General features: G+C 36.0%; 1 protein-coding gene across 2 annotated transcripts; it reads right to left on the reverse strand.

The window, feature by feature from the left end:
* Positions 1-4,706: 4,706 nt before the first annotated feature.
* On the reverse strand, positions 4,707-27,036 carry FGF5 (fibroblast growth factor 5). Of its 2 annotated transcripts, none has more exons than XM_023222583.2 (3): positions 25,080-25,380; positions 18,803-18,906; positions 4,707-7,347 (listed from the first exon to the last, which is right to left on the reverse strand). In XM_023222583.2, the coding sequence occupies exons 2-3, from the start codon at positions 18,830-18,832 to the stop codon at positions 7,000-7,002; spliced, it is 378 nt and encodes a 125-aa protein (XP_023078351.1). In that variant the 5' UTR covers positions 18,833-18,906; positions 25,080-25,380; the 3' UTR covers positions 4,707-6,999. The 2 variants fall into 2 exon arrangements, with proteins under 2 accessions (XP_023078351.1, XP_023078350.1); XM_023222582.2 differs by lacking the exon at positions 25,080-25,380 and adding an exon at positions 26,526-27,036 and having other exon boundaries at positions 6,336-7,347.
* Between the last annotated feature and the right edge of the window lie 847 nt (positions 27,037-27,883).

Genomic DNA, 27,883 nt, shown 5'->3' on the forward strand with positions numbered 1-27,883 from the left:
CCATGGAATATTATGCAGCCATAAAAAATGATGAGTTTATGTCCTTTTTAGGGACATGGATGAAGCTGGAAACCACCATCCGAGCAAACTATTGCAAGGACAGAAAATCCAACACTGCATGTTCTCACTCATAGGTGGGAGTTAAACCATGAAAACACTTGGACACAAGGTGGGGAACACCACACACCTGGGCCTGTCGTGGGGTAGGAGGAGGGAGGAGGGATAGCATTAGGAGATATACCTAATGTAAATGATGAGTTAATGAGTGCAGCAGCACACCAACATGACACATATATACATATGTAACAAACCTGCACGTTGTGCACATGTACCCTAGAACTTAAAGTATATATATATATATATAAAAAGAAATCATGTATAAAGTGCAAAAAAAAAAAAAAAAAAGAAGAAGAAAGAAGGAAAAGAAAGAGAAAATGCACAGTAAGAACAAACTTTAGGAAAGAGTCTTCCAATACCATGGCCAGGTACTGCCTATTTTGATTGGTCATCAAAAGCTCAGTTATTCCTTATTTTCCTCAACTGTGTAGTAGGGATATAGTATAGTATCTGCATGATGGAAGGTTATGAGGATCAGATAAATTAATACCAAACAACAACAAAAAAAGAAACTTATTAGTGGTTTCTGCCATAAATTATTGGTAATCAAGAAATCATTATTCTTTTTGTTTGCTTGGCTCCTTTGGACCTTGGAGTTTTGCTAGACTGAGTTGATTTTGTATCATTAAACATTAAACTCCCTTGACTAGTAGTGAAATCTTGTGATTTCTGCTCTGCACCAGCGAAGTGGGATGCGTGTGTATTTTTTTCATTTGTTCGCTTGCTCACTAAATGGTAAAGGCTGAGAATCGTAGGCAACATGATATCTAAAGTGAAAACAAACTCTCTGTCAGAGCTGATCTGTTGTTTTACACAGTGATACAACTAATGTGGCAACATAAATAAATGGGCATGAGTTTTCCTCCTAATCATAACTTACAGGAACTCCAGATCTCAGATAAAATGTATGGTAATTATTGCCATAATTGTTATCCTTTCATTACTTAAACAGAAAACATAGTTTTTCTCCCCTTTGAAATTCATCTTTTATGCAAAAAGAGAAAACAAGAATTGACTGAGAACACACGCTTTTACACTATTTTCTGTTTCCAAAATTGAAACTCATTCTCTCACATGCTCCATTAAGATGGTGACTGTTAGAGAAGTCTTTGTATATTCACCTTGTACAATTAATATTCTAGTATATAGGTATGCTTAATCTCAGACATTCTGTATTAAGGTGAATGTAGGAAAACTCGCTAACTTTAAAAAGTGTAAATATATAACCAGTGTCAGAATATAGAAACGAGTTATAGAATGCACACATCCTACAGTGACAGCCCTATCATAAAATGGAGTACTGTCGGGGAAGCTCAGCCATAATTGCACTCCGGAGAGTAAAAGACATTGTGTTGCCTCCTCAGCAGAAATTCACCTCCCTGTATGAAAATCTGATAAATTGTCCAGTTTCCCGCAGAGGGAACGACAGAGAATTTAATGAGAAACACATTGGAGCTGGACCTGTCACTGTGTGATTATGCATTCACTAATCTCTCTGTAGGGTATAGAAAAATATCAGTCTTCTCTGAGATAGTTTATCTAGGGAAAGGGACAAACACATCTAGAAATAAATTACCAAAAAGAGATGCCTTTATTCTCCCACTGATACCTACTGGCATCCTACCAGACTGCTTGTTTGGCCTACAAATAGCAAAAGCATTGGGATTTGCATAGTAACCTATTTTTATGATTGCCAGTGAAATTGAAGTGTCATATGATGACATGTATTGATAATTAAATGCAGCTGCAAGTGCCTGATATTTTTAGTTTGGTCTAAAAATGTATGTTTGAGAACTTCAAGTACAGTGGGAGGGGCAGCGGATGTTCTTACTCTTATTGTAGGATATATTTCATATTTCACATGAAATTATCTTACCTGTCATCATCATTTTTGTCCAATAAAACTTATTCAGCACCTGTATACATCCTAAAAACATTTCTGAGCAACTAACATATGCCAGGAACCTATAATTATAATTATACACTAAGTTTGGTGAATAACTAGAATATCCAATAGCCTCTACAAAGTGTTTAAGCCAGAGGAACACATCATTCAAATTTGCTTTTTGCTAAGAGCATTTATTAAGTTAATTTTGTTAGCCTGATTTTAAGGTGGGAAATGTGCAATGAGGGCAGGTATATTTTCTCCAGAAGTTCAAAATATGATAGTACCTTGATGTAAATATCCACAAAGAACTACTAAACAAGCACTGAGCAAGTCCAAGAATGTCTTACTAGCTGCGTGCCTTGTGCAAGGAGGGATCTCAGAAATCACTTCCTGAATTTTTGGGAAAGTAAGGGAACGGTGACAGAAAATTGTGTCCTGAGTTATCCTTATTTGGAGGTGTGATGTCAAGAAGAAATTACTCATATTTCTTCAAGAATTTCTAGAAGGCTTCGTGGTGAATGGGGAACTTTAATCACAAAAAAAGTGTTTTTAAAATTGCATGTTTAATTAAGTAGAGCTATTTATTATCAACAATGATACCACTCTGACCATTCCCACTCCAGGTTAATTCAAATTTTTTACATCCTTCATAAAATGCTAAGCCCAAAATCGATCCCAGCTTTGTAAATGTCTTGATCAAATCTCACACACTTACTCAGTGGCTTTTTTTTTAAAAACTAAGAAAAGATGTTTTTAAAAGATCTATATTTATAACTTCATTGACAGCTTTTTTTCTCATGTGGTTGTCCAGTTTCATCTGGACATAAATTTAAATTTGGTTTAATTACAGGAGGTAACATGTCCCTTTTTATGACCTCATAGAACTTTCAACATCGTAAGACTCCTACAATCACTGGTAATAAAGCTAGAAATCATGGTAGAGATCAAATGGTGAAGGACGAAACAGGTGCTAGAGAGTGACTTGTGATTCATGTCTGAATAAAGACAAAAACAATTTAATAAACTAAAACATAAATGAGAGTTTTTGGTTTATAATCTAATGTTATTTTTATTGCATAAAATTGCTGAAATACTGATTGATGATGTGTAGCCCAGTTGACTGATTCAATGTCATAAAAATTCTTAGATGTAAAGATGCCTCACCTGACTCCATTCAGGTTAGGTCGGCATCTTGTTCCCTTCTCTCCTCTGAGACTTTCAAATAGGGCAGAGTAAGATGAAGGAGGTAACTCTTTGTCTCTGCTAATACCTAATCATATAATCTTATTTCAAAAATTGGCCAGTACATTTGGATTGACTATAAAAAAAAAAAAAAAGCCTTGTCCATTTATCCAGAGGTTTCCTCCAAAATTTTTAAAAATGTTGTCACCTTAAAATGGATTTTAAATTATCAGAATTTAGAGGTAGCAATGAAATAAATCTTAAAGGAGGTGTAGAACTCCTTTAAGAAGTTATTGTTTGCTTTCCATTGCAGCAATGGAATCATATATTTTTAGTGAGCCCAGAAACAATTCTCTGCAACTGTAAAAATGACGCCAGAATGCAAGTTTTTGGTTAGTGCCATAGTTTCATTTTGTTATTAAAAAATGGAATAAGTCATGATTTATTCCCTCCCTTCTTTGGAAGGGTAAAAGATGTTAATGGTAAGAAAATCAGTACATTTTCTATTTCAAGACCAATTTCACAAGAAATTTACCTACCAGATTTATGTTTTATTTTTAGCTACAAGAAATAAAAGCTTTAAAATAACAGAAATAAAAGTCTCAATTTTATATATGTAATTTTTAAAATATATGTACAAACTTGGAAATAACTTCTGTCAGTATCTCTTATTGTTGTCACATGATTTTGAACTTCTGGACCAGTGTAATTCAGCTGAAAGAATCAAGAAAATTAATATACACCTATACTCTCAAATTAGTCTCTTTAGAAGGAAGTGAAGAGAGACTCTGTGACAGAAAAATGACAGTGTTACTACATCTTATTGAAAACCTCTATTTATCTCTATAGATGTTCCATATAAAGAAATCTTAAATAAGTAAACATAATATAATTGATAAAACTGACATGTTAGTCTGGAGATGTTTGTCACCTATAGGCAAAATAGACTTCTAAATAATAATACAAAATTTATTGTTGTGTTTAGATGAACATAACCATAATCAAATAATTTTGATATTTGGTGGTTCTGGTTACTTAAAATAATAAAAAGCTATGTAAGTAAGAACCCTCTTAGAAAGTTGTAAGCATTAGTATGGACTTACATTTATACACGTTTTCTGTACATAGGTTCATTTAATTAATTGATGTAGGTAACTTTATGCTTCACTAAGCATTCATTAAGCATCATTGTACCTGTAATCCCAGCAATTTGGGGAGGCTGAGGCAGGTGGATTATGAGGTCAGGACTATCAAGAGGCCAGGATTGAGACCATCCTGGTCAACATGGTGAAACCTCGTCTCTATTAAAAATACAAAAATGAACTGGCGTGATGGCACGCACCTGTAATCCCAGCTACCTGGGAGGCTGAGGCAGGAGAATCGCTTGAACCAGGGAGTCGGAGGTTGCAGTGAGCTGAAATCATGCCACTGCACTCCAGCCTGGTGACAGAGCAAAACTGTCTCAAAAAAAAAAAAAAAAAACATTGTGTATGGCCAGTGAAGAGAAGTGTAATTGTGTAATTTAATATTTTCTTTTTAATTTTAGCATAGCTTTAAATTTTGAAATTAATGATTCCTGTCTTGCATAATATATATTTGGTAGTTATCCTACTTTCATGTTCATATGCTAATCAAATCAAACCAGGAGTATAAGATAAACTATTACATTTGAGTTTAATGTAGCCTACAAGCAACATTTAGCCTATACAACTTATTCATTAATGTGGCCTGTTGTTGACCATCATTATTATCTTTCCGTTCACTAATTAGGAACGTATGTTTACTAGTTTCTGTTTGGCAACTAAAATTTTTCATGGGCCCTAAGAACTTGGTATACAGCGTACAATACTTAACAATAGATTAGAATAAACTAGAGTAATATTTTTAGCTTTATACTGTGTAAACACGGTGATATGCCATTTGAATGAGAGTTGGGCGTATCTTTGTTTAAAAAATTTCATTGTTCCATTTAACCCAGAAATACTCTAAAGTATAAATTAGTTCAATTATTTGTTGCATTTCATTTTATGCTATTTAAAAATTATGCATTAAGCGGAAAGAATGTTTAATCAGATAATTGGCTTTATAATAAAACACTATACTAATGTATACGTATAATGTTTTAGTTGATGGATGGGTTTTTAGATATATTATTTGTTATATATATATATATGTGTGTACTGTTTTCCCATCAAATTAAAGCAACCTGCTTATATGGTAGCTAGCTCAATTTTGATAAGTTTCCATTTTGTATTTGTGCACCAAAATAAATCATAGTTTGCTTTAAGGAAAAAATAGTTTGTAAGTATACTTTAAACATGTTTAAATACAAACCATGAAATTTCTATGAACCTTCTGTTACTACAAAAGTCATACTTTTAACCATTAGCTATATCTTTTTTGCCACATTTCTGAATGTAATGTAAACACTTGTATTTTGCAGAACTTTATTAAAATGATTATCTGATAATAAATTTCATAAATTTTCTTGTTAAATTTTCTGTGATTTATGTCCAGCAGTCAGTATTTAAGTTGAAATTAAATGCCACTTTCAACACATTGAATTCCCAGATTAATTTACCTCTATCAAAAGGCCAGTTTTTTAAATAAACATCAGAAGTTTCCTCATAAAAGTGCACATCTATTCACTGGAATGGTTACCTTTAGGAAGGGAAGCTCAAAGAGTGTTTGCCTGAGTAATAAGAATATTTCTGACAACGGGACTTGGCATGGATAACTGTTAAACCATTCATCTCCTTCAGTTCTCTATCATTTCTAAGTGTTTGCTCCCTGTGGATCTATACAGTGGGATAGCAGAGAATCATAGAAGTATTTTTAAGCACTCCAATTTCATAATGTGTGCTTCACGGACAGAATAAAATGTATTCCTCCAGCTGTTCAAGAATGAGGGCAAGGGGGAGATAAAAAGAGAAATGAAGACAGACTTAGATCTCAATCAATGTTGCAAACTTAGTGTACGTTTACCTCTAAATCCTTTTCCTTACCTCCCACATTTAATTCTATTAAAAAGTCCTTATATTTTCTCCTTGCTTATAACCCATCATATCCCAGCCACCAAAGGTGTGGGATTCCACATAAAGTCATGAATTTACATACACATACGCACAAATCCAAGCTGAGCCTTTGGTGCTGTGAAAGAGAATTTAAACATTTTAAAATGTAAAACTAAACATATTATCTGAGGTATGGCTAGAAATAAAAACAATTAAAAAGTGCAGTGAATAGGAAAAATTTAAAAGATTTCCACATTACAAATGAGATATAAACACATTTATAATTCATAAACAGCATAAAATGATTGCTTATGTCATACTAATTAAAATAATAAAAGTAAGAAAATATGCTCAATGCAGAGGTACTTTTAAGAAAACAAACAAAAAAACAAAAGTTAACAAAATATTTTATCTGCATCAAAATATTCTTTGGAAACCAAAAATAAAAATGTATCATGTATGTTCTTTCAGGTTGATCTGTAAAAGTCAGAAAAATACATAGTCCATGTTATTTAACTTTCCGAAAATACAAAGTTCTAAATCTCCCTCAAGCATAAAGCAAAAGGCTTTATGTCTTGCTGACCTGAAGCAGTGTGCTCCCTGTATTCGTACAAAGAATTCCAGTTTCCTTCCTATCAAAAAACATTTTGTTTCAGTCACACTGAAACAAATGACGTGACTTCAATACAGGGTAAGTATAGCTGAAGCTGTGTCCAAAATTTTTTCTTCAGAACTCTGAAGACACCTATAGAAACTCCTGAGGGGAAAGAATGGTTTCTCACAAGGCCAAGAGGAATATTATCCAAAGCGAAACTTGAGTCTGTATTTCACTGTGTTGGTATTTTTCCGAGGTGCAGAAAGGGGAACCTTTGGCTTGATAGGGCTAGGTGGCTTTTTCTTTTCAGGAACAGTAACCGTGAAAGAAAGTTCTGGCTGCTCCGACTGCTTGAATCTTGGGAGAAAATGGGTAGAGATGTGCTGGGGTTTAACTCGGGGGCTGCACCCTCGTTTGGCTTTTCCTCTTTTATTCAGGGCCACATACCACTCCCGCCCTGTTTTTTCAGTTCTATGTATTGCTGAGGCATAGGTATTATAGCTGTTTTCTTGAAAACGCTCCCTGAACTTGCAGTCATCTGTGAACTTGGCCTAGGGAGGAGAAAAAAAGAGGAAATGTAAGTTGTGACAATCTTTTCAGCATGTAATAAAGTATAAGTTCTTGTAGGAAAAAAATAATAATAATTTTGTTGATCTCTGTTCTTCCTACTCCATTCCTTTTTATAAAGACATGTTTGCTTATTTTAAAGTTGCTTTAAAATTACTATTTTTCTTTTTATGTTTCTACTTCATTTATCTTTGTAATACATTTCTGTTCACTACCTACTTGGTGACATAGTATCGATGAATATAAAAGTAACTGGAACTCTTGGTACATTTAAACCTTGTTACTATTGTTTAAATACTTTGAAATGTATAGTTACAAATCTTTTAACGTACTATTTTTCCTCCTAACTCACCAAGAAAATAAATAGAACTATATTACTAAGAAACAATTCCCTGGTAAAATATAAATTCCTGTTCATAGAAATGGGGTCAAAATTATTCCTTCGAAACAAGCATGCAGTTTTTCAATGTTATCAGTGTGACTGAGGCTGCTGAGAGAGAAATAGCATATGGCCCCCATTAATATTGCAGGTGTTAGAGTTCTTTAGGGAAAAAAAAAAAAATGTCTCTTTACTCAGGCATTACAGGAAAGTATATTTGACTCCAAGAAGAAAAAAGTCACTGGAATTACTATGCTTTGGCCAGATCTTACACACACACAGAATATCTGCCCTTGAAATACTTACAGAATAGTGGAAAAACAGACAAGTAGACATCCGTCATGGTGCAGCTTGATAAATGGAATTATGACAGTGGTATGCAGAGGGTACAATGACAGCATAGAGGAAGGGCATCTAAGAGGGTGGAGGTGGCCAAGAAGAGGGCAGAAAAGTCTCCCTATAAAAGGTGACATTTGAGCTGAGTCTTCAAGTACAACTAGGAATGTACTCTAACTAGCATTAGAGAGGCAGACAAAATAAGAAAGGATTTTCAGGGAGAGGGAACAGGGTGTTGAAAGGTCAACATGACACTTTCAAATACTTGAAAGTAGTGCAGCGTGACCTCTACCTAGGATGCACCTGGGAAATAAGGAGATGAGCCTGACAAGGTAGGTCAGCACCAGCTCTGAAAGGACTTAGTTTGCCATGTTGTGAAATTTGAAGGAATATGTGGGAGAATGGGGGAAGAGTGTGAACTTGGAATCAGACATACAATCAAAAGCCAGTGATACCAATTAAGCTCTTAGCCTTAGCCTCCTTATCCATAACACTTACAACAACAGGGCTTTTATGAGAATCCAAAGGAGGATTCTGTAACTTTCATCAAACTTGAAAGTGTCCATAACGCCCAAAGAATTAAGAATTCCTGTACTAGTTCAGACTACCAGGTTTCATAATTTCAAGGAGTACTATTTACACAGAATTCCTGTGCTTGAGAATACCAAATATTTTGTCTACTATGTATAAAAACACTAAAAGCTACATACTTCTATATCAAATCAAGAAGTTTCATATGAGAATAAAATGGCCTTTTTTCCTTGCTTTTTCTAATAATGCCAAACTTTTCTTTGGAATACTGATCATAACACTGAAATCTAAAAATCTGAATATTGCAAGGCAATCTACATAGATCCACTGTTGAAATCCGCATGGAATTTGTGAGTACTGCAAGATACTGAGAGTATTAGAAGCCAACCAATATCAGAGCATTTACAAGAGCACATTAACTTTATGTATGACAGTTTACTGGAGTTACTTATATTTAAGTGTAGTTCAATCAACAAAGTTCTATTTGGGGGTTATAAAGCTATATATATAGATCTTTCACAAGTTTACTGGCGAATCTTTGGATATGATCTCAAGCAGACTGAAGGCAGGTGTTTTTTGTTTTGTTTTGTTTTGTTTTTTGTTGTTATTGTTGTTGTTTGAGACAGGTTCTTGCTCTGTTGGCCAGGCAGGAGTGCAGTGGCATGAACTCGGCTCACTGCAACCTCCATCTCCCAGGCTCATGCAATTCTCCTGCCTCAGCCTCCCGAGTAGCTGGGATTACTGGTGTGTGCCACCATGCCCAGCTAATTTTTGTATTTTTAGTAGAGGTGGGGGTTTCACCATATTGGCCAGACTGGTCTCGAACTCCTGACTCCAGGTAATCTGCCCGCCTCAGCCTCCCAAAGTGCTGGGATTACAGGTGTGAGCCACTGCGCCCAGCCGAAAGCAGGTATTTTAAAGAATCACCAGCTATGTATGGTATCCCTCTCACCCTGTCTTACGATACACCTTGCCAGCCTACATTTAGGCCAGGACTGCAATGCTGACACCACCTTCAAAGATCACACATTGACTATTCCTATTTTTTTATTAGAAAGACTTGCTTACAAATTCATTGTAGATTTATCTACAGCTGCTTAGCTCTTAAAATGGCTTTCCCATTTAATTAGATAATCCCAATATTTTATTTCAAAATAAAAGCTATAGACATCTAGAATGTTTCTGGCTCTATAAACGGAAAATAAGAAGTTTAGAAAGGTGTGAAACATTTCATTAAAAAGAGTATCTGGTATATTTACCTTGTCTCAGGGTTTTTTTTCTTAAAATGCAGTTGAATGACATTTTTGAAAATGTGTAATACATTGTGCCTTGACCTGACTTCTACCTCTGTTTCACAAAAATAGCGGTGATTGCTTTACTCAATTTTGAAAGAGTTAGGTTGTTAAAATATACCTCATTATTTAATATTTTCCCCCAACAGTGCCCAAGAAAATAAAGAAAGAACATGTCCATTTTTAGTTGATGTAGATAACAGGCACACATACGCATGCACAGGTGCATGTGCAGACACACACCACAGCATTTTTTTAAAAAAAAAAAAAAACAGAAATCTATATCATTTCCATTTTAGGGTCTTTCATATGAGTGGAACCCACCTGCCCCACCCGCTACAATTGTTTCATCTAAAATCTTTCTGTTTTCCTCCTCTTTTCCTCCAGATTCATATTCTAAAGTTCTTTCTTAAGAGGAGCCCCTTTAAGGAGATGGCTATTCGGACTTCAGATATTTCAGAGGTCACCTAACTGTTACCCAGGGTAAAAATGTGCAGAGTCCTAAGGCCCCACACACTACACACAGCCCCTCAGCTGTTCAAATCCTACATTCTACATTAATACAGGAGTAAACGCAGTTAGACTGTTTTGACTTTCTTAATTGACTTTTAATTTAATGTTTTGTCTGCAAAATTCTTCCAGCTGTGATGGAACACAGAATCATTTGAAGCAAACATTTCAGTGAATTTATTCATCTTGAAGGATCAACTCTTCCTGTTAGTCTTCCCGGTCTGGCTCAGACAAGATGGTGACCCTAAGCAGTACATCTCTGTACATAGTGTTGTGCATAGACCATCTTTATAGCAAAGAGTCATAGGTCTTAGCTAGAGGTACTAAAATACGTACATTTACCATTAGAAAATTTTGGACAATAAATTTTCCAGGCTGATTTTTATTTTTTAAATCTTTTTTTAAAATTATAAGAAGTTCTCTAATAAAATATACACTTTTAAAATAATAGAACTCCATTATTTTTCTAGAAAAAAAACTGAAACAAACAGACTTTTTCTATAGTTAAGAGTATGATGTAGAGGGGTGAATCAAATTTCAGATAAGTTGCTGAAATCAAGACTTCTTCATTTAATTGCCTTACCACTATCAGCCACTACAGTGAAAGCAATTGTTTAAATATTTGTTTAAAAAATGTTTCATATTCATTTTTCACTAATTTATTCCACAGATATCACATGCTAGGCACTGTGCTAGGAACCACTTTTACAGTGGAAAACAATATTGACATAGTCCTGCCCATGTTTTCGTTGACTTAAATTACATTAAAATCTCTTTAATTTCTCCTTGATCTGGCAAGAATAAAAACAGGTTACATTCCATAAACCATAATCGCAAAATTAAAATGAAATGTTTAAAATCATCATTTTTTTTGTAGTTTAGTATATACTCCTAATTGACAAAAAAAAAAAAAACTTTAAACAAATTGAACTATTTTTTCTTGAATATCTAAATTATTACAAGGAGAGGAAACACTGCTATTAAGAGAATTAAGAACTTTTTGCTGGGCATGGTGGCTCACACCTGTAATCCCAGCACTTTGGGAGGCTGAGGCGGGCGGATCATTTGAGGTCAGGAGTTCGAGACTAGCCTGACCAACATGGTAAAACCCTGTCTGTACTAAACATACAAAGTCAACCAGGTGTGGTGGTGGGCACCTGTAGTCCCAGCTACTGGGGAGGCTGAGGCAGGAGAATCGCTTGAACCTGGGAGGCGGAGGTTGCAGTGAGCTGGGATCCTACCATTGCACTCCAGCCTGGGCAATAAGAGCAAAACTGCATCTCCAAAAAAAAAAGAACATTTTCTCTAGAAGTAAACTGTCGTGGGTCTACTCATCCCTTCTCACAGTGAAGGATCCATTTTAAAGAACAGATATTTTTTAAAAGGTCAAATTGAATTCAAAGAAAGCACAACTCCAATTAACTACAATATTCCAGAAATGACTAATTCTGCCAAACCGAAATTAAACAGGTCAATTAAACCAAATAAATTATTTTCCAAATGATACTGTTTTTAAAAAAGCTCTCTAAAATCTCTTCTTGTAGTTTTGTTTCTTAGTAAATATCACGATCTATGATGATTGAGTACCTTGTATAGTATGAATTAAAGCTGTGCAATTACCGATTCTCATGTGCAACTATAGAAGTAAATATGTAGCATATGAGATATGGAAATAGGAGTGAATTTGAACTGACACCAGTATAAACCTTGGAATTTGTGTGTATTTAATCAATTTTAATTATTTATTTCAGCTTGTTTTCTTTGATTTGCCTCTTTCTCCTGAAAAACCTTATAAAGTTAAGGGAAAAAAAAGCCAAATCTAAATAATTAAAATGTTGTTATAGACTAATATTATTAAATAACAAAAAGGTTATCATAGACTTTAATAAAAACAACTATAGACCAAATTTTGCTACAAACTAAGTTTCCTTGCCACATTCATCACTTCTAGTACCCCTACCTCCTTTTAGAGCTGCTTAATTCTCATCCCTTCCCTCCACCAATGGAGCTGCCTGGGACAGGTGCCCTAAACTCAGTTCATTTATTACACTTGTGCCCTGGTACAGGGAAGCACGCACCCAGAGGGCTACTTCTTACTCTTTACTATATAAGCTGTGTAATGGCTAGTTGTAGCCCTGCCATGCTATCTCCCAGGCACAGCCATATCTCCTGCTTGGTACCGAACATTCATTCATTCTATATCTCAGTTCCTCATACTGAGCAACAAACAAAATATACAAGTTGGTTTTAATATTACCCAAGCTGAGATAATGTAGTAAAGAACATCAACTATAGGATCTCTTTTCTTCACTTATATAATTTCCCTTAAAATTACTCAGAGAGCAGGCTCAAATACAGCTCCCCAAGCCCTATTTCCAGAGGCTGTGTTTTTGTAAGTTTGAGGTGAGACCCTGGGCTTGATGTATCATTAACCAGCATCCTATGTGATTTTGACACCTATGAAGTAAGGACCACACCAGGCAAAACATGGAATAGCATGACTTTCTTTCTGAGGACCTTAATAACTCCACAAAGCTGGACTATTGGAGACTACTGTGTGTCAGGTGGTTACATATATAATTTAACTCATAGTAATTCCATGGCTGCTATTAGGATAGTATTATCTGATTTTTTCAGCCAGCAAAGTAAAGAATATGATCCATCTATCACCCTGCATTTATCAAGTGCCAGAATAGACCTGTGATTTAAATTGCGTCTTCTGATTCCTAGACTAAGGGTCTCCCCATAACACTATACAAACCAAAGCTATTTCCTAGGCTTTTCTTATACAGTCTTACTTGCTCTGAAGTTGCTTCCTGTTAAAATATTGATGAATGACAAGTGTCACTCTTCAAATCATCAAAGAAATATATTACTATCTCTCACTTTCTGCTAAAATGGATTTCTGAATCTACAAGGCAATTCATCACACCCAGATTTCCTCCATAAAACAGGTCTTCTAATGACTTCCACAGTGCAATATTGAGAGGAAACTGGCATTTACTGCAAAGGCAGAGTTTGAACCCATTTTTGTGCCTCAGTAACTAGACATTCAATTTTACTGTATATTGAAAGTCCTTAGAGGGCAAAAAAAGAAAAAAAAATCTTTTCAAATGCCTTGATCAAGCTCATGCATGGTCTTGACTGGCAGAGTGGAGTGCTTGGTAAGTTATTTTTTAATAAGGATAAGTATTGCTCAAGCCTCCATTTCCCCTTTCAGTAAATATGCTCAGCTTTAGGGGCTGCCGACTCCTCTTCACTCTGCCTGCAGTGCAGGAAGTCCAGTCTGGAGTCTCATCCCAGGCAAGCCAGCTGGCACACTCTGAAACCAGGAAAGGAGGATGTTCTAGTCCTTGCTTAGGACTGATCAAGCACACATTCCATGCCTGTTTCGTAAACTCTACAATTAGCTTTCCTTTCAAACATGATCCCCTAAAACCCTGAGAAACAAAAATAATTCCACCACATACTTCTCTCTGGATCTTTAAAATAAGCTAACTTGTTTTTCCGCAATAAGCAATGAGCTTTCTGCATACTTTATGAAGTATGCTGAAATATACTGAAGAATACATGATAATCACCTTTTCTAAGATTTATGTTTTTAGGGAAGAATCAAGATGGACAATAGAGCTACAAAAAAAATCACAAGATTATGACCATAGGAAATCCATGCCTTTTTAAGAGGTTGAGCTTGGAAATTTTGCTTTGAAATTAGGTTCCTGGGAGAAAGGAAAACCTAGTAGATAAGGGACACCTATAAGCACACAAAGTTTGAATGTGAGGAAGAAAAGATCAGTGATAAATAGGAGTTGGGACTGGTCTGAATAATTTAAGGGTCACAGCTGCCTGACCCCAAAATCAGAAAGAAAGAGATTAAGGATTGTCAAACAGCTGCCTGAGAGCAAATTCAGGAAAATCTGTTTAAACATTAAGTGTGGAACACTTTGCAGGCAGTACTCTAACTGTTTTATATGCATTATCTTGTTTAAAACATTTAACTATCCCAATAGATTGTGACTTCAATTTTCCTTCTTTTGTAGTTGATAAACCAAGGAGTAGAAAGGTGAAGTAAAATGACACGGTTAGGAAGTGGTAGAGTAGGATTCAGCCCGGGGCAATCTAACTGTGTCTTTACCATCACACTCAAGGCCTTTGACTCCTAGTCTGGACCCACCTCAGATAAGTCCAGAAAGGCTCTCTGTGGGACTTTCAGTAAGGATGCCAACCTGAGGAGGGAGCAGGGACAGACAGACGGTTAAGGCAGAAGGAGTGCTCAGTCTCAGAAGGTACCTTAGCATGGGAATGTGTTGAGACAGAGGGTACAGGCCACAGCTGTGGCTTGGAGTAGCCCTCGTGGATCTTTGGAAAGCAATTATCTCCTCCTGCTCTTGATGATTTTTGATACATTTGGACGAAGAGAAGACCATACATCCTCATCCTTGTGAAGAATGCTGAAAAACCTGCATGATAGGAATTTAGTTGCACTGCCTATTTAGAGTATGCCAATAAAAGTTTGAAGGAGAGCTGCCTGTAGATCAGGGGCTTGAATGAGTCCAGGGAGCCACACATACTTTTTAAAAAATTTTTTTTATTATACTCTAAGTTCTAGGGTACATGTGCACAATGTACAGGGTTGTTACATCTAAATATGCCGGGCTCCAGGGGCTTGAATGAGTCCAGGGAGCCCCACACATTTAGATCACTGAAGCTCAAATAAAACTTCTCTGATGGGATTAACAAATTTAGCACAAAAATGAATTCAGCATCAGTGCTGCCTGAATCTGCTCTGGGCTACCCTTTCAGTGTGTCATATTTGTGTCTATGAACAGTAAAATATTTACTAAACGAAGATTTCTGTGAGCAAACAAGTCTCTTTTCTGTTTTGAAAGTTTATCTTGGGAGGGAGGGGTTCCCTATGCAACTGTCATTGACAATGAATAACCAACATTTGTAAAATTCTGTGGCGACACATCCCCTCTTCTCTAGATTCTAAAGTGAAGTACCGGAGACACAGGAGATGGGGGAAATGCCAGTTCAAAAAAGAGATATGAATCAAAGAGAAAAACATGTACCTAGAATGAGGAAATTTGCAACTTTAACTATAAATCTCAAATTGCCTGTTTATTTGCCTATTAAATAGAGTGCTATAAATATTCTAATGATGTGCCACAGTATTCGTTTTTACATGTAATACAAAAATATTTTCATGCATATATTAATTTCTGTACACTAAGAGGTGAAAACAATGTAATTGGTTCCAAACAAAACTTAGTATCTTCTTTGAAGCTAACTTTTATTTACCAAGCACTATAGCATTTAAAGAGAAAGAGAAAATTCTAGGAGGATATAGTTCTGGTTCAATCACTTGTTAACTGTGTAACCTTGGGAAAATAATTTAACATCTATGAGACTCTTTCGTCACCTCTAATGAGATAATGTGAGCAAAAGAGCTTTTAAAGAACTATGGAAGCACATTATCTCTGCCTAGTAGCTAATTTTCAGTACTCTAATTATTATTACAAAAACTGAGTTGAATATCTACAAGTATCAATGAATATTTCTCAGTACAATGGGGGATTACTTTTCCCAGAATTCTATTAATATTTTATATTTTTAGTTTACATTTGCTTTGTAGATAGAACCCTAAAAGTACTCTTTAAATGCCTCTGAAAATTTTTTAAATTAAAGCAACTCACAAATTACAAGTTTAATCCTAAAAGTCTATGAGTTTTTAACCTTTTTGGGGATGATGTAAAGCTGTAAAAATCAAAACTATTAACTAAATCAAATAGTCATATTTAGAGTTACAAGAACAATTTCCCAACATGTTTAACTAGAATGTGAAAACAGGAAAGAAACCAAGTGGGCATAAAACTGGTAATTGCTAGCATTAATACTATTTCTAAATTCAACGTCTTTAAAAAATAAATCACTTTATAATTTAATTAGGTTTTCACCTAAAGGAAAAGTGCTAATAAAAGCTCAGATAAGAGAAAGTGGGCTTGGATAATTGGTTTAAAAAGAATCCACATAATCATAGTGCTTAATATTTTTATCTACAATTTAGCTCAAAGTCATCAGAATGACTTTTATATCAAAGAGCTTCAGAGAGTGACAAGAGCAAGACTTGCTTTGTACTGTTTAAAAGTCATTATTCTATGAAATAACTTTAGCCTGCCAAGATGAGAAAGAATAACAGATGCTGTTTTTGCATTATCTGCATTATTTCAACCAGCCATCCTTAGACATTTGGGTCAAATTTCCAGAAATTTGTTACTTGCCTTTGACAGAGGAATCATGTATCTTAACCTCTCAGTTTGACCTTTCTAATTGGCTTCCATTTGTAATATGTTACTTTCTGTGGCAATTATCCTTAAGCTGTTCCAAGTTTAGTCTATTTTTTGCAAGTACTATGGCATAAATCAGAATATATTAAAAGTTAAGATTTTCACTCAAAACAAACCAGTAAGAGAAAGTTTCTTTACATGCACTGTGTATTATTATGAGGTTAGATTTTGAAGGTGTTTTAATCTTTTATAAACTTAAAGTAGACTGAGAAAAAGTTATTCCATTCAGGTGTGTTTAATCATTGTTTTCTATTCTGTATGTGGATTTTTTTTTTTTTTTTTTTTTGCTTTTTTCCAGCTCTCGTGAGAACTCATCTGTATGTGAATTTTAAATAATATTTTAAAATAAAATTAAATGCCTTGAGAATGATACATTGGACTATTGGACTTTGGCGACTCAGGGGGAAAGCGGAGGGGGTTGGAGATAAAAGACTACACGTCGGGTACAGTGTACACTACTGGGGTGATGGGTGCACCTAAATCTCAGAAATCACCACTAAAGAACTTTTTCATGTAACCAAATACCACCTGCTCCTCAAAATCCTATTGAAATAAAAAATAAAATTAAAAAATGTAATACCCTACTTTTTTCACAGTGATGCAGAATGTTGTCCCTTAAATAAATGAAACAATTTTAAAAATATATTTCTATGAATACTATATTACAGCTTGCTAGAGCATAGTAACCAGCTCAAAAAATGAAATGGTAAATTGTTTAATAGTTCTTGCAATAGGCGATTTAAGAGTTTAACAAAGGATTTCCATTTATGTTGCTAAACTGATATTTTAGCAATTTATTATATTTAGATTATATTTAGACTGTTACCCTATAACAATAGGCAATACTTATTGAGCACTTATAACACACCAAATAGTATTCTTAGCACATTGCATGTATTATCTCATCGAATCCTCAAGTAACTACAGAAATTGCTCAAATTCTGTCTCTTCCAAAAGATATTAACAAATCACTTTAGATGTTAAGAAAAGTAAAATTATAAAAGTCTTACACATTAAACCAAGTGGTGTTTTCGTTGAAGTTTTTAAATATCTATAGCATAAAATTATATATAGTAAGTTTCAATTAATTGCTATCAGTTGAAACTTTCTATAACTTTGAAAATTGAAAAAGTGATATAATAATTTATTTAATAAAGACTATAATCAGGATTAAATGACTAACTTTAAAGAATAATTGCTTTCAAAATGTTTTAATGTGAAGAAAACAAATATGCCAGAGAAAAAGCATAAAGCACCTTTAAGTGCCATGTGTATATACTAACACAAATGAATAGAATCTGTGAGTGGGAAAACTAAGCTGAACATATTTTATTATCTTTAAAATGTTTTAATACTTCCCAGGTAATGGAAACTTTCATAACAAAGCAAATAAATAGTTTGTGAACTGATCACAATATATAAAACTGGTCTGAATAAATTTTTGAGAATGCAAAATTAGTTTTCATAGTATTAAGAAGTCATTATTTTTGATGTGACAAAAATACAAGATAAAAATTCTTCAAATTAATTAAATAAAATTTGTCTATGAAAGTCACAGTCTTCTAATTATTGATTTCTTCCCTCCCTACTTGTTAATATGAAAATATTTTACATCACTGAGACCCGATTTTTGGTATTATGAGTAGCTTGTAAAATTAAGTAAGAACCTCATCTACTTAGCACAAACACAATCACTATAAACTTGTAAGTTTAAAATGTGGTGAAATATATTATTGCCACGTTTCTTCTTATGTGGGCCACTTCTAAGAAATAAGTGGATGGCTACCCCTTTGAGAACGCTATTTTCAAATACACTTAGGCTTAAACTTTTTGTAGACTCTATAATATCTTTTTAAGTAAATTAAATATTTAAATTATTACTTGTAGAAGCACACAAAATTCTCTTGGTTAAATGTAAATATGCTTTTTAAATAATTAAGTTCTTTGGGCAAATTGTCTTGCCTACCAACTTGGAAAATTATTCTGTTTTACAAATGTAAAATCTTTATAGCACCTTTAACAAATATAAAGTGGTTCTACTTACACTTGCATGGAGTTTTCCTTTTTTTGACATCGCTAAAAATTTGTTGCTGAAAACTCCTCGTATTCCTACAATCCCCTGAGACACAGCAAATATTTCCAAAATACCTAGGATGACAGAAATCCCAAAATAAAACACAGGCTCTTCTTTATATCATTGTGAAGAATTAAATTTCTACATAGATTCTTTCCATTCTTTATTATTGTGATTTAAAAAAAGAACTTAGTATTTAACATCCTTGTTTTTCATGACATTTACTATGTTAAAAACAAAGAAGGCTAGGATTCAAGTGTTCATTTAAAATAATTTCAAGATTCAAAAATTTGATTCTACTTCATCAGTAATTATTTGGACAAATAAGTCGCTTTTAGTAAACAATGAGCATGAAGGTTTTTCAGGTTTTAAAGAAATTAAAAAGACATTTAAAAAATGTTTTGCAAAATAATTCTTCTCCATTATTTCTTCATCAAAGGTAATACACTACTTTGAATATTAAAGCACAAATCTGTGCTCAAGACTAGTATAACTATTTGAAAGTCTGGAAAATAATACTTATTTACATTAAATAAATTCCTCTACTCTAATTATCATGGTTATAATGGTAGTTACAAATAAACATATACCATACTCAGTCTTTTAGTGACTGCATTTAAAGACTACATGTAAGATACTGAAAGCATTATAAATAACTTAAAATTATTGGTTCAATGAAATGTTTAATGGATTATGCTTTGAGACATCTTGCACTTTGAATCATTTCCTAGAAAAAAGTTAATGAGATAATTTATTACATTATTGTTTATATTTTGTATTTCATAGTTAGCATTATGAAGTCAATGTTTCTCTGTCTCCTACAGTAATTTCAAAGTTCACATCCACTGGATCAAGAGAATTACACACCAAAGTTCATAGAGTAGTTTAATAAGATAAAACACATAGTCTGCACTTAATTAGAAAGCCTGCTTATTTAACATAAATTACGTATTTTATATGAACATGAAAAGAGCACAATGTTTTTTTATTAGTTGTCTATTTCAAAATTTTTTAAAAGAGATTTTTAGCTCAATAGAGCTAAAAAGGATCCTGTCTTAGAAAGGAAGAAGGGAAGTCAGGTGCAGTACCTCACGCCTGTAATTCCAGCACTTTGGGAGGCTGAGGCTGAAGGATCGCCTGATACCAGGAGTTCAAGACCATCCTGGTCAAAATAGTGACACTGCATCCCTACTTTTAAAAAGGAAAAGAAGGAAGGAAGGAAGAAAAGAAGGAAATAAAGAAGAGAGGGGAAGGAAAAAAGCACATCTCAATATTTCCATCTATAATATTCTGAGCATATATACTAATTAGGATATCTCAATAGGACTCTGCCAAATAGAGAAATTCATCAGATTTTCTTGAAATAGCAAACTCTCCCTGCAGTCTTTGAGGCACATATAAAATTATTCTGCTTACCAAAAACAAGAAATATGTTATAAAATTGAGCATTTATATTGTGCAATGTGAGCTAACATCTATAATTCTAGCAAGCATTGCTGTTTATTTATTCAACTTGGTTTCTTAAAAAACTTGATTAGAAAGTTTATGTGAAAAAGGGGATAACTGAACAACTTTTTAAAAAATAAATGTTTTTAACCCAAAGTAAATAAAACACACCTTAGGGAAACTGCAGGTACCAGTTCATTAATAGGTGTTTCTTTAAATTGAAAAACAAAAACCAAAAACTATTGGAAGCTACTTTTGCTGTTAGAAGGAAACTGGGAAAAAAAGAAAGAAAGAAAGAAAGAAAAACAAAACCACTAGTGTCATATAAATTCTTTCCTTCAAAATGTTTTTAAATGATATTTATAATAGAGTTTATTATAAACATTATTTGAGTGTGCTTCTAAACATTTAGAAGCAGTATCATTTTATCAAATATTAAGAAAACATACCAAATGCTTTGTGAAGTTAAATACTCTACACAGATGTAATATGTTATAATAATATTATTACTAAAGCATGACTATAACAGTGATACCAAGTTAAATTTCTATCAGAATTATGGAATTATATTGAGAATAGCATTAATGATTTTAGATATTTGGGAGATGGGGATGTGATTGTGAATATTTATGTGAACATGTACATTCAAAAATGGGAAAGAAAGAAAGAAAGAAATTGTATATGTGTGGAATGATAGATACAAAAGGGACAACACGGAGTTGATAGAGGAGAGATTTGGTTATATATTTACTCCAATTTATTCATGGTGCTAAATTGTTAGAGGCTTTTAATTCCATTCTTTGGAAAATTATCTGGTTTTGAACATGCAGATATATTGTATATTAATGAAAAAATACATGGTAGAGTAAAAGATAAAAGTCTCATAAGTGTATGTGTTTGTATGCTAACTTTTAAGATGTTGAGATAAAAAGGCTTTATAAATATTTGTTTTAATAGAAATACTACTGCTTTGCTTAAATAAATAGTTGCTGATAATTAGCTTATTCTCTTTTTAAACAAATATCCATTTAGATGCATTTAACTTGTATTTCAATACAGTGTACACTCTGGGTGTAAATATTATATACAATTTGCATGCAATGTATTTTAAATATGGAGAAGATGAAATAATATATGTGAAAGTGTTATTATTGTGTTACATATTGCAGGGTTTCTTCTTAAAATTTCCAGGAAAAAAATGACATATTGCCTGAGAATTAAAGGATTTTACAACTTTAAGAAAATTATCTTTAACTGAAAGCTTAAAAATACACTTTACATGTATCATTCTATTTAATATTATAAAGAATGAAGGAGATATAAGAGATGAGGTTAGATGAATGAATTATTTTTCACATGGGTGACTTTGGTATTGATCTTCTAAATCTTACTATAATTATGACCTAATATTAAGAACACTGTTATGATCATAATTTCCAAAGTAATGTCAGCAGTGATTTCACAATGCCTTATTTTCTGGAGCAGATTCAACGAGTCTCACAGTTCAGTTTCCTGCCCTCCTCCCCAAAATATCACAGACCTATTGATTTTACTATGACAAATCTCAGTAACTCATTCAGGAATTCTACATAATTTTTTAAACTCATGTGCCTTAAATCACAAATATATAAGTTTCAGAAAACATTTCTCTGACACTGATTTTTTTTTTTAATTTCAGCAATTTTCTGACCTTTATCATCGGGAGTCACATATATTAAATTTGATGGAAACTTACGATTCTCCTTATGGATACCAAGGCAGTATTTCTAAGGAAAATTGTGGAAGGCCAAGCTTGTCTCATAGATAGTATATAGTCAATGACTGTTTGCTAAATTTGACTGCCTTCTTTTATCTTCTCACTACCTCTCTTTTCTCTCATCAGGACACCCTATGCATACACAAGTATGGACAGGTGTCTTAGTACTCTCTTGCTACTGTGGCCTTCTCCTGCTCGAGAAGGCATGTGGTGGAGGGGTGGCTCAGTGTAAATAAATTCACATTAAAGTGCTACTGACAGTGTGTTATTTTTCTTAAGGCATTCCCATTTAAGAGGGTCAAAGGAAGAGGAGAATGCTTAACAGAAGGAATTATTCTCTCTTTGTGGAATTTCAGCATTGACACCCAAGCTGAAGAAGGCAAGAATGTCTTGGTGTCTCTCAGCTTATACACACAGTCAATTCCACTTATGCATTATGATGTAAGTTCACTTCCATAAAAAAAAAAAATTCTAGATTTTTGACTTAGTCCTCTGCAGATTTCTTAATATAATAGGGCTTTATTGATAGTGGTTGATACAATTATACAAATTTTTCCTTTTTCTCTCTTTTGTTGATGAATAAAATATAGAAAAGCACAGATATTCAATGTATTCAGAAGCTTTCAACAACTCATCTGAAAATCCCCAGAGAAAAATATTTTAAAACTGAAGTTTCTCTACTTGCATCCACAAAGTAACAGATATGCTGTGCCAAGTTATCAAATCTGAATCTTGAAATATTCAGTTTAGCAGTCTTCACTGATTAAATTAGCAACTGAAATTTTCCACTTGATTTTTCTGCATAGTAGATACAGATTCTGATTTATCTAGGCTTGGGGGACTGTCTAATGACTCCACATGACCCCAAAATTGGTAGTGAATTTAGATTTTTTTTAGAAGTAGTAACATTGACGATTCTATTAGCCAAAATATGTGTTTGGAATTTTCATATTTTATGTAAACGTTTGAGTCTGTATAGCCAAAGCCTTAAACTTTTCTTCTCTAAACTGACAACTACTTAATTGCCTATTCTTCAGTGGCCCAAGGTAAGTCAACAGAAGCACTGTATTGAAATTAAACTTGAAGGCATATAAATTAATGCAAACCCTTTTTTCCATGCAATAGTTGGGTCATCTATCTTTTCTTGTTCATATTTCTTCATTTTTCTACAGTATTTCCTCATAATAAGGATTTATATACAATGAGCTTAATTTCATTTTCTGTCTTCAAAACTTGGGATAACTATTGTATAAGAGAAGCTAAGAATATATTAATTGGTCCATGTAAACTAAACAAGTTATATTTAAAAGTCCATGGCCATGGTGTACTTCTCATGGTGAAACCAGAAAATATTTGCAATTTGAAAAAAAAAAAAAAAAAGCTTACTGTCAAATAATAGTTGTGAAACACATATGATTATCTGTTCTATCAGACAAATACTACAGAATATTATTAGGTTTAAAATAACTTGTTAGAATGCAGTTTCATGGCAAAGCTTTGACTTTTCTGAAGTATCAGGTTTGTAACAAAAAGAATATGTTTTCTGTCATCGCTGACTCACAGACAGTAGAATTAGAGGATGAGAACAAACTGAGGTATCCTCTATGGCCCTTCATCCAGCCCTCTCAGCCTCTCTTAGGAGATTTAAACACATTTCCTCACATATTCTAAGAAAGGTCATGGCCAACACTTAGTTTACATGAATGTCAGGAAACACCAAAGGCTGCCTTCAAAGAGGTAAATGACCGATTGTAATTAGCTAGCTTCTGTTCCTCTTTTACAGCTAGATAATGGCAGAGATCCATGTTAAATTCCCAAATTACATGCAAATTCTGCATTGATCAATGATAGTAAAAATTTTATGAAGTAGTATTAGACACTTCAAATATCACAAAGCAGAAAATTACTATGATTTGAATATTTGTTATGCTTTCTTCTAGGAAAAAAAAACTCTATGGGAGATAAACACAAAAGTAACCAAAATATCGTGCTTAATGAGATAGGTATCTTATATTGGGTACATGATTTATGGCATGAATGAAAGCAAGTCATGTGAAAGACACAGAAACTAAACTCTGAAAGGTTATTGTAAACAGGAATAAATTAGGAAAAAGTTTAAATTAAGTTTTTTGTTGGCACTGTTTTAGGACACATCCCTGTTCTCTTGTAGATATCTTTCAACATGGATTTTAAAAGAAAATGTACATTTTACATACTGGGTAGTGGTCAATGTCTTGTTTATCTGGGTGCATTCTTTTTGATCTGCTCTTGTTTTCCCCCCTTTGCTTTTCTACAACATCCCCTCTAGCAAGGCCTAAGCTGTAAAACTATCTTTGTCTCATGTCGTGTCTTCTTAGAGAAGATGGTTAATATCCTGGGAATGAGCCTTGCTTTCCGAGATCTCTAGCACACCTAAAGCCTCCCCAGAAGCATTATCTGAGCTCCCTGGGCTCCAATCTGCTGCTTGCTGCATGGTAGTTTGGGGTCCTCCCTTGAGCTCACAGAAGTTATCCTCTGTTGGTGCTGATTCCTGGATAAATCACAAGAAGAACAGAAGAGAGAAAGTTTTCTTGTAAGAGAGAAGGAAAGATTGCCGGAAGTGGGAATAAGCTGTAATGGTTAATGGAGTCAAGAGATGGTTGAGACAAAGTGAGAAAGACAAATAGAAATAAATAGATGTTCCTGGTTATTCCTCAAATCTCAGAAAATTCCCCTTCACCCCAACAGATCTTGCCCTTTATCCCTCAAATGAGCAGTTATTCGATGAGCGAAATAAACTCTAAAATATGAAAATAGGTTCCTCTCGGGAGTGTGAGGGGGGCCCTGGGACTCGGTGGTGCGTGCGCGGAGGGCCCTCTTGTCAGCTGGGCGCTCCAGGCCCCCTCACCACGTGCGCAGCAGGCTGCTGAATCAGCGAGACCAGATAGACTAGACAGGCGCAGGCGGGCGGGCATAGACCTGCTTTTCTCTCAGCATGAACCATCAGGTCTTCCACATTAGGCCCCCTTAACCCACCGGAGGAGGCTAGCCAGCCTACCGCCTTACCCACTTGCGCGCCTCGGACCCCGCTCTGGAGACTGCTGGCTGCCAAATTTTCAGCCCGCCGGTGGCGTCCACGCTCCTCTGGAGCCTGTGTAGTAAGAAGGAGCCCAGTGGCCCGTGGAGTCGTTGGTCTGAGATGGAGCAAGTTAGGAACATCTAGGAGCAACCAGGCTGACACTGAAAGACAGGTGACTGTGCGCGCTGCTGTCTCCTGGCTACATTTCCGCTCTCCCTGGGTACCTAACAGGCCCTGGCTGGGGCTCTGCCTGGTGGACCAACCTGCGCTGGAAGAGCGATCTGGCCCTACTGAACAAAAACCCCACAGAGATCTCTCCACTCCTACACACAGCCCCAAATCGCCTCTGCCCCCAGCTGCCTACAGGCAGTGAAGAGAAACCAGAGGAGTGGCTGAGATGGTCTGGAAACATAGATGGGGTGGAAGGGAAGAGGAGATGAGAAAGGAAAAAAGAGCGCATGCTAAAAGAAAAAAACTCAGAGGGAAAATTTAAAACTTTGTTTATAAAAAGTCCTACAAAATTTGCACCCCTACCAAATTTAACCTCTGCGTTTCTTCTAAAATAAAGAACTTTCCCCTAGCTGTTCTTGGGAACCAAAGGCTGGCCACTCTCTTAACACGGTGTAGTCATGGTCTCAAGATACTAAACGTTGTTAAATCCAACTCTGGAGTTAGTAATTTCAATGTTCATCACGTCTGCCTCTCTAAACGTGTCTTTTTCCAGAGCACAATCTTCTTCCAAGCAGGAATGTCTGTCTGGTGTCCCCTAGTTATCTATCTGTCTGTCTATCTATCTGTCTATCTATCTATCTGTCTATCTATCTATCTATCTATCTATCTATCTATCTATATCTGTCTATCTTGTGTCTCTATATACCTATGTGTATACATTGTATACATACACATATATACATATATGCATATACATATACAATATTAATTTGAAGTTTATGGTAGCGGTTGGAAGAGGCAAGTATTTGGGATTTGATTCTTCTCTTTAAAAAATAACTTCAGTTACGGATAGGGAGAAGGGCTGCACTTTGATGCCTAATGAAAAATGCCAGGCTAGTTCATAAGCAGAAGGTAAACAAATTGAACGAGAAGAAATGAGATTTTTTGTTCTCTCTCGTCATGGCTGGAGACTCGTCTTTGAGGCTAGGGCAAACTGGAAACAAGGTACCCGTCTGGGCACCAACCTCTAGGTAACATACACCTCAGAAATCGCAATTCCTCATGACCAGGAGAGGGGTGCGTGTGCGAACGCCATATAGATGCATCTCCACCCAACCCGCCCAGCTGTTTCTGAGTATCAGCTGGTCCCAGTGGCCTGGGCTCAGGAAGGTGCGCCTGTGGCCCGGGGGAATACCTGCTGTCCCTCCTGAATCTTCCGCTGCCCGCCTAGGACGGGTTTTGTAGGAGAGCGAGTAACTTACTTAACGTATTGGCTTCGTGGGAGCCGTTGACTTTGCCATCCGGGTAGATCTGCAGATGGAAACCGATGCCTACTCTGCAGTAGAGGCTGCCGGTCCGGCGCCCCGAGGGGCTCCACTGGAAACTGCTCTGCTCCAAGCCACTTCCTTGGCTGCCCAGAGAAGCTGCGGGGGAGGAGGAGGCAGAAGAGGAAGACATAGCGCTACTGCTGCTCTGTCTGCTGCTAGAGCCTCTAGGGTTCCTATCAGTGGCAGCGGGTCCGAGTTGCCCTTTGGGGACGAGACGCTTCTCCCCGTGAGCCCAGGCGTTGAGGATCAGGTGGCTGAAGAAGAGGAGGAGGAGGAAGGACAAGCTCATTCTTCCAGCCGAGGGGGTCCTAAGTGCATCTTGCAGGGCTGATTCTGGGCTCTGTGGCCCCTCTGCGGCTGCGTGCCTCTGGCGCTGCTCGCCTCGCCGCACCGGGTGGACATAGCCTCTGGGAAGAGAAGGGGAGAGGGGGAGAGAGAGGCCACCGGAGCGGATCTCCGCACTGGCACCGGGATATTTATAACGCCAGTGATCTCACTGCTCCGTGCACGCCTGCGAAGCTTCCCCTCACCCGCGGCTTTGTGTACTCACTGGCCGATGCGGGGAGGGAGCCTCGCGGTCTCGGGGGCGGGGGATGTGAAGGAGGGAGGAGATCCGAGCAAGTGAGTGGGAGGAGAAGCTGGACTGAGAGAACCTGCGCCCCGGACGCTGGGTGCGCCCATACCAGGGCCACGCGCCCCAGCATTTCTCACGGGTCGCGCGGCCACCCGGCTTCCCCTATTAGGGCCAGAGCCGCGTGCAAAGGAGCTCGGAGTGGGCAGCTGAGTCCTCCAGGGGCAGCTACAGAAACGGGGGTGTTGAAATGTGGAAATGGATCCTCGTCCTCTCCCACCTCTACAGCGCACTTGTGACTGGGCGACGCACTCTTGCCCCCCAGGACACGATTTTCAGGTTCTCCTCTCTTTGCCCTGTAAACCCTGCTATCTTGTCCTCTCCCCGGGAGCCCTCCGAGAACCGCGTCCCGCCAGGAGATCGCACTGCTTCTAAGGCTTTCGGCGTTGGAAAACCAAACAGGGATTCGCAGCCCAACTTGGGAAGCCTTTGGTGTGGTGCGGTTGGGGGAGAAGGCTGTTGTTGTTGTTGTTGCTGTTGTTGTTGTTGTTACCGATTTATTAAAGAGCTAAGGAATGGGTTTATTCGGTGTTTAAAACGCCACCCTGAGTCATCAGGCCACGACTGGAGCTGCTTTCTTGTTGGAAACTCTCGGCTGCGCTGAACATTATGACGAATTTATTTTTCCTTCTGGGAAGCTCTCCGTCTGTGTTCGTGAGAG

The sequence above is a fragment of the Piliocolobus tephrosceles genome, chromosome 3 (assembly GCF_002776525.5).
Source record: "Piliocolobus tephrosceles isolate RC106 chromosome 3, ASM277652v3, whole genome shotgun sequence".
NCBI lineage: Eukaryota > Metazoa > Chordata > Mammalia > Primates > Cercopithecidae > Piliocolobus > Piliocolobus tephrosceles.

Coding starts and splice junctions, on each gene's coding strand:
- FGF5 (XM_023222582.2), bottom strand. CDS start 26,880: ATGAGCTTGTCCTTCCTCCTCCTCCTCTTCTTCAGCCACCTGATCCTC. Junction 18,907..26,525: donor CCACGAAGCCAATACGTTAA/GTAAGTTACTCG, acceptor CTGTCATCCTAG/GTATTTTGGAAATATTTGCT. Junction 7,348..18,802: donor AAGGAAAACTCCATGCAAGT/GTAAGTAGAACC, acceptor TCTCCTCCCTAG/GCCAAGTTCACAGATGACTG.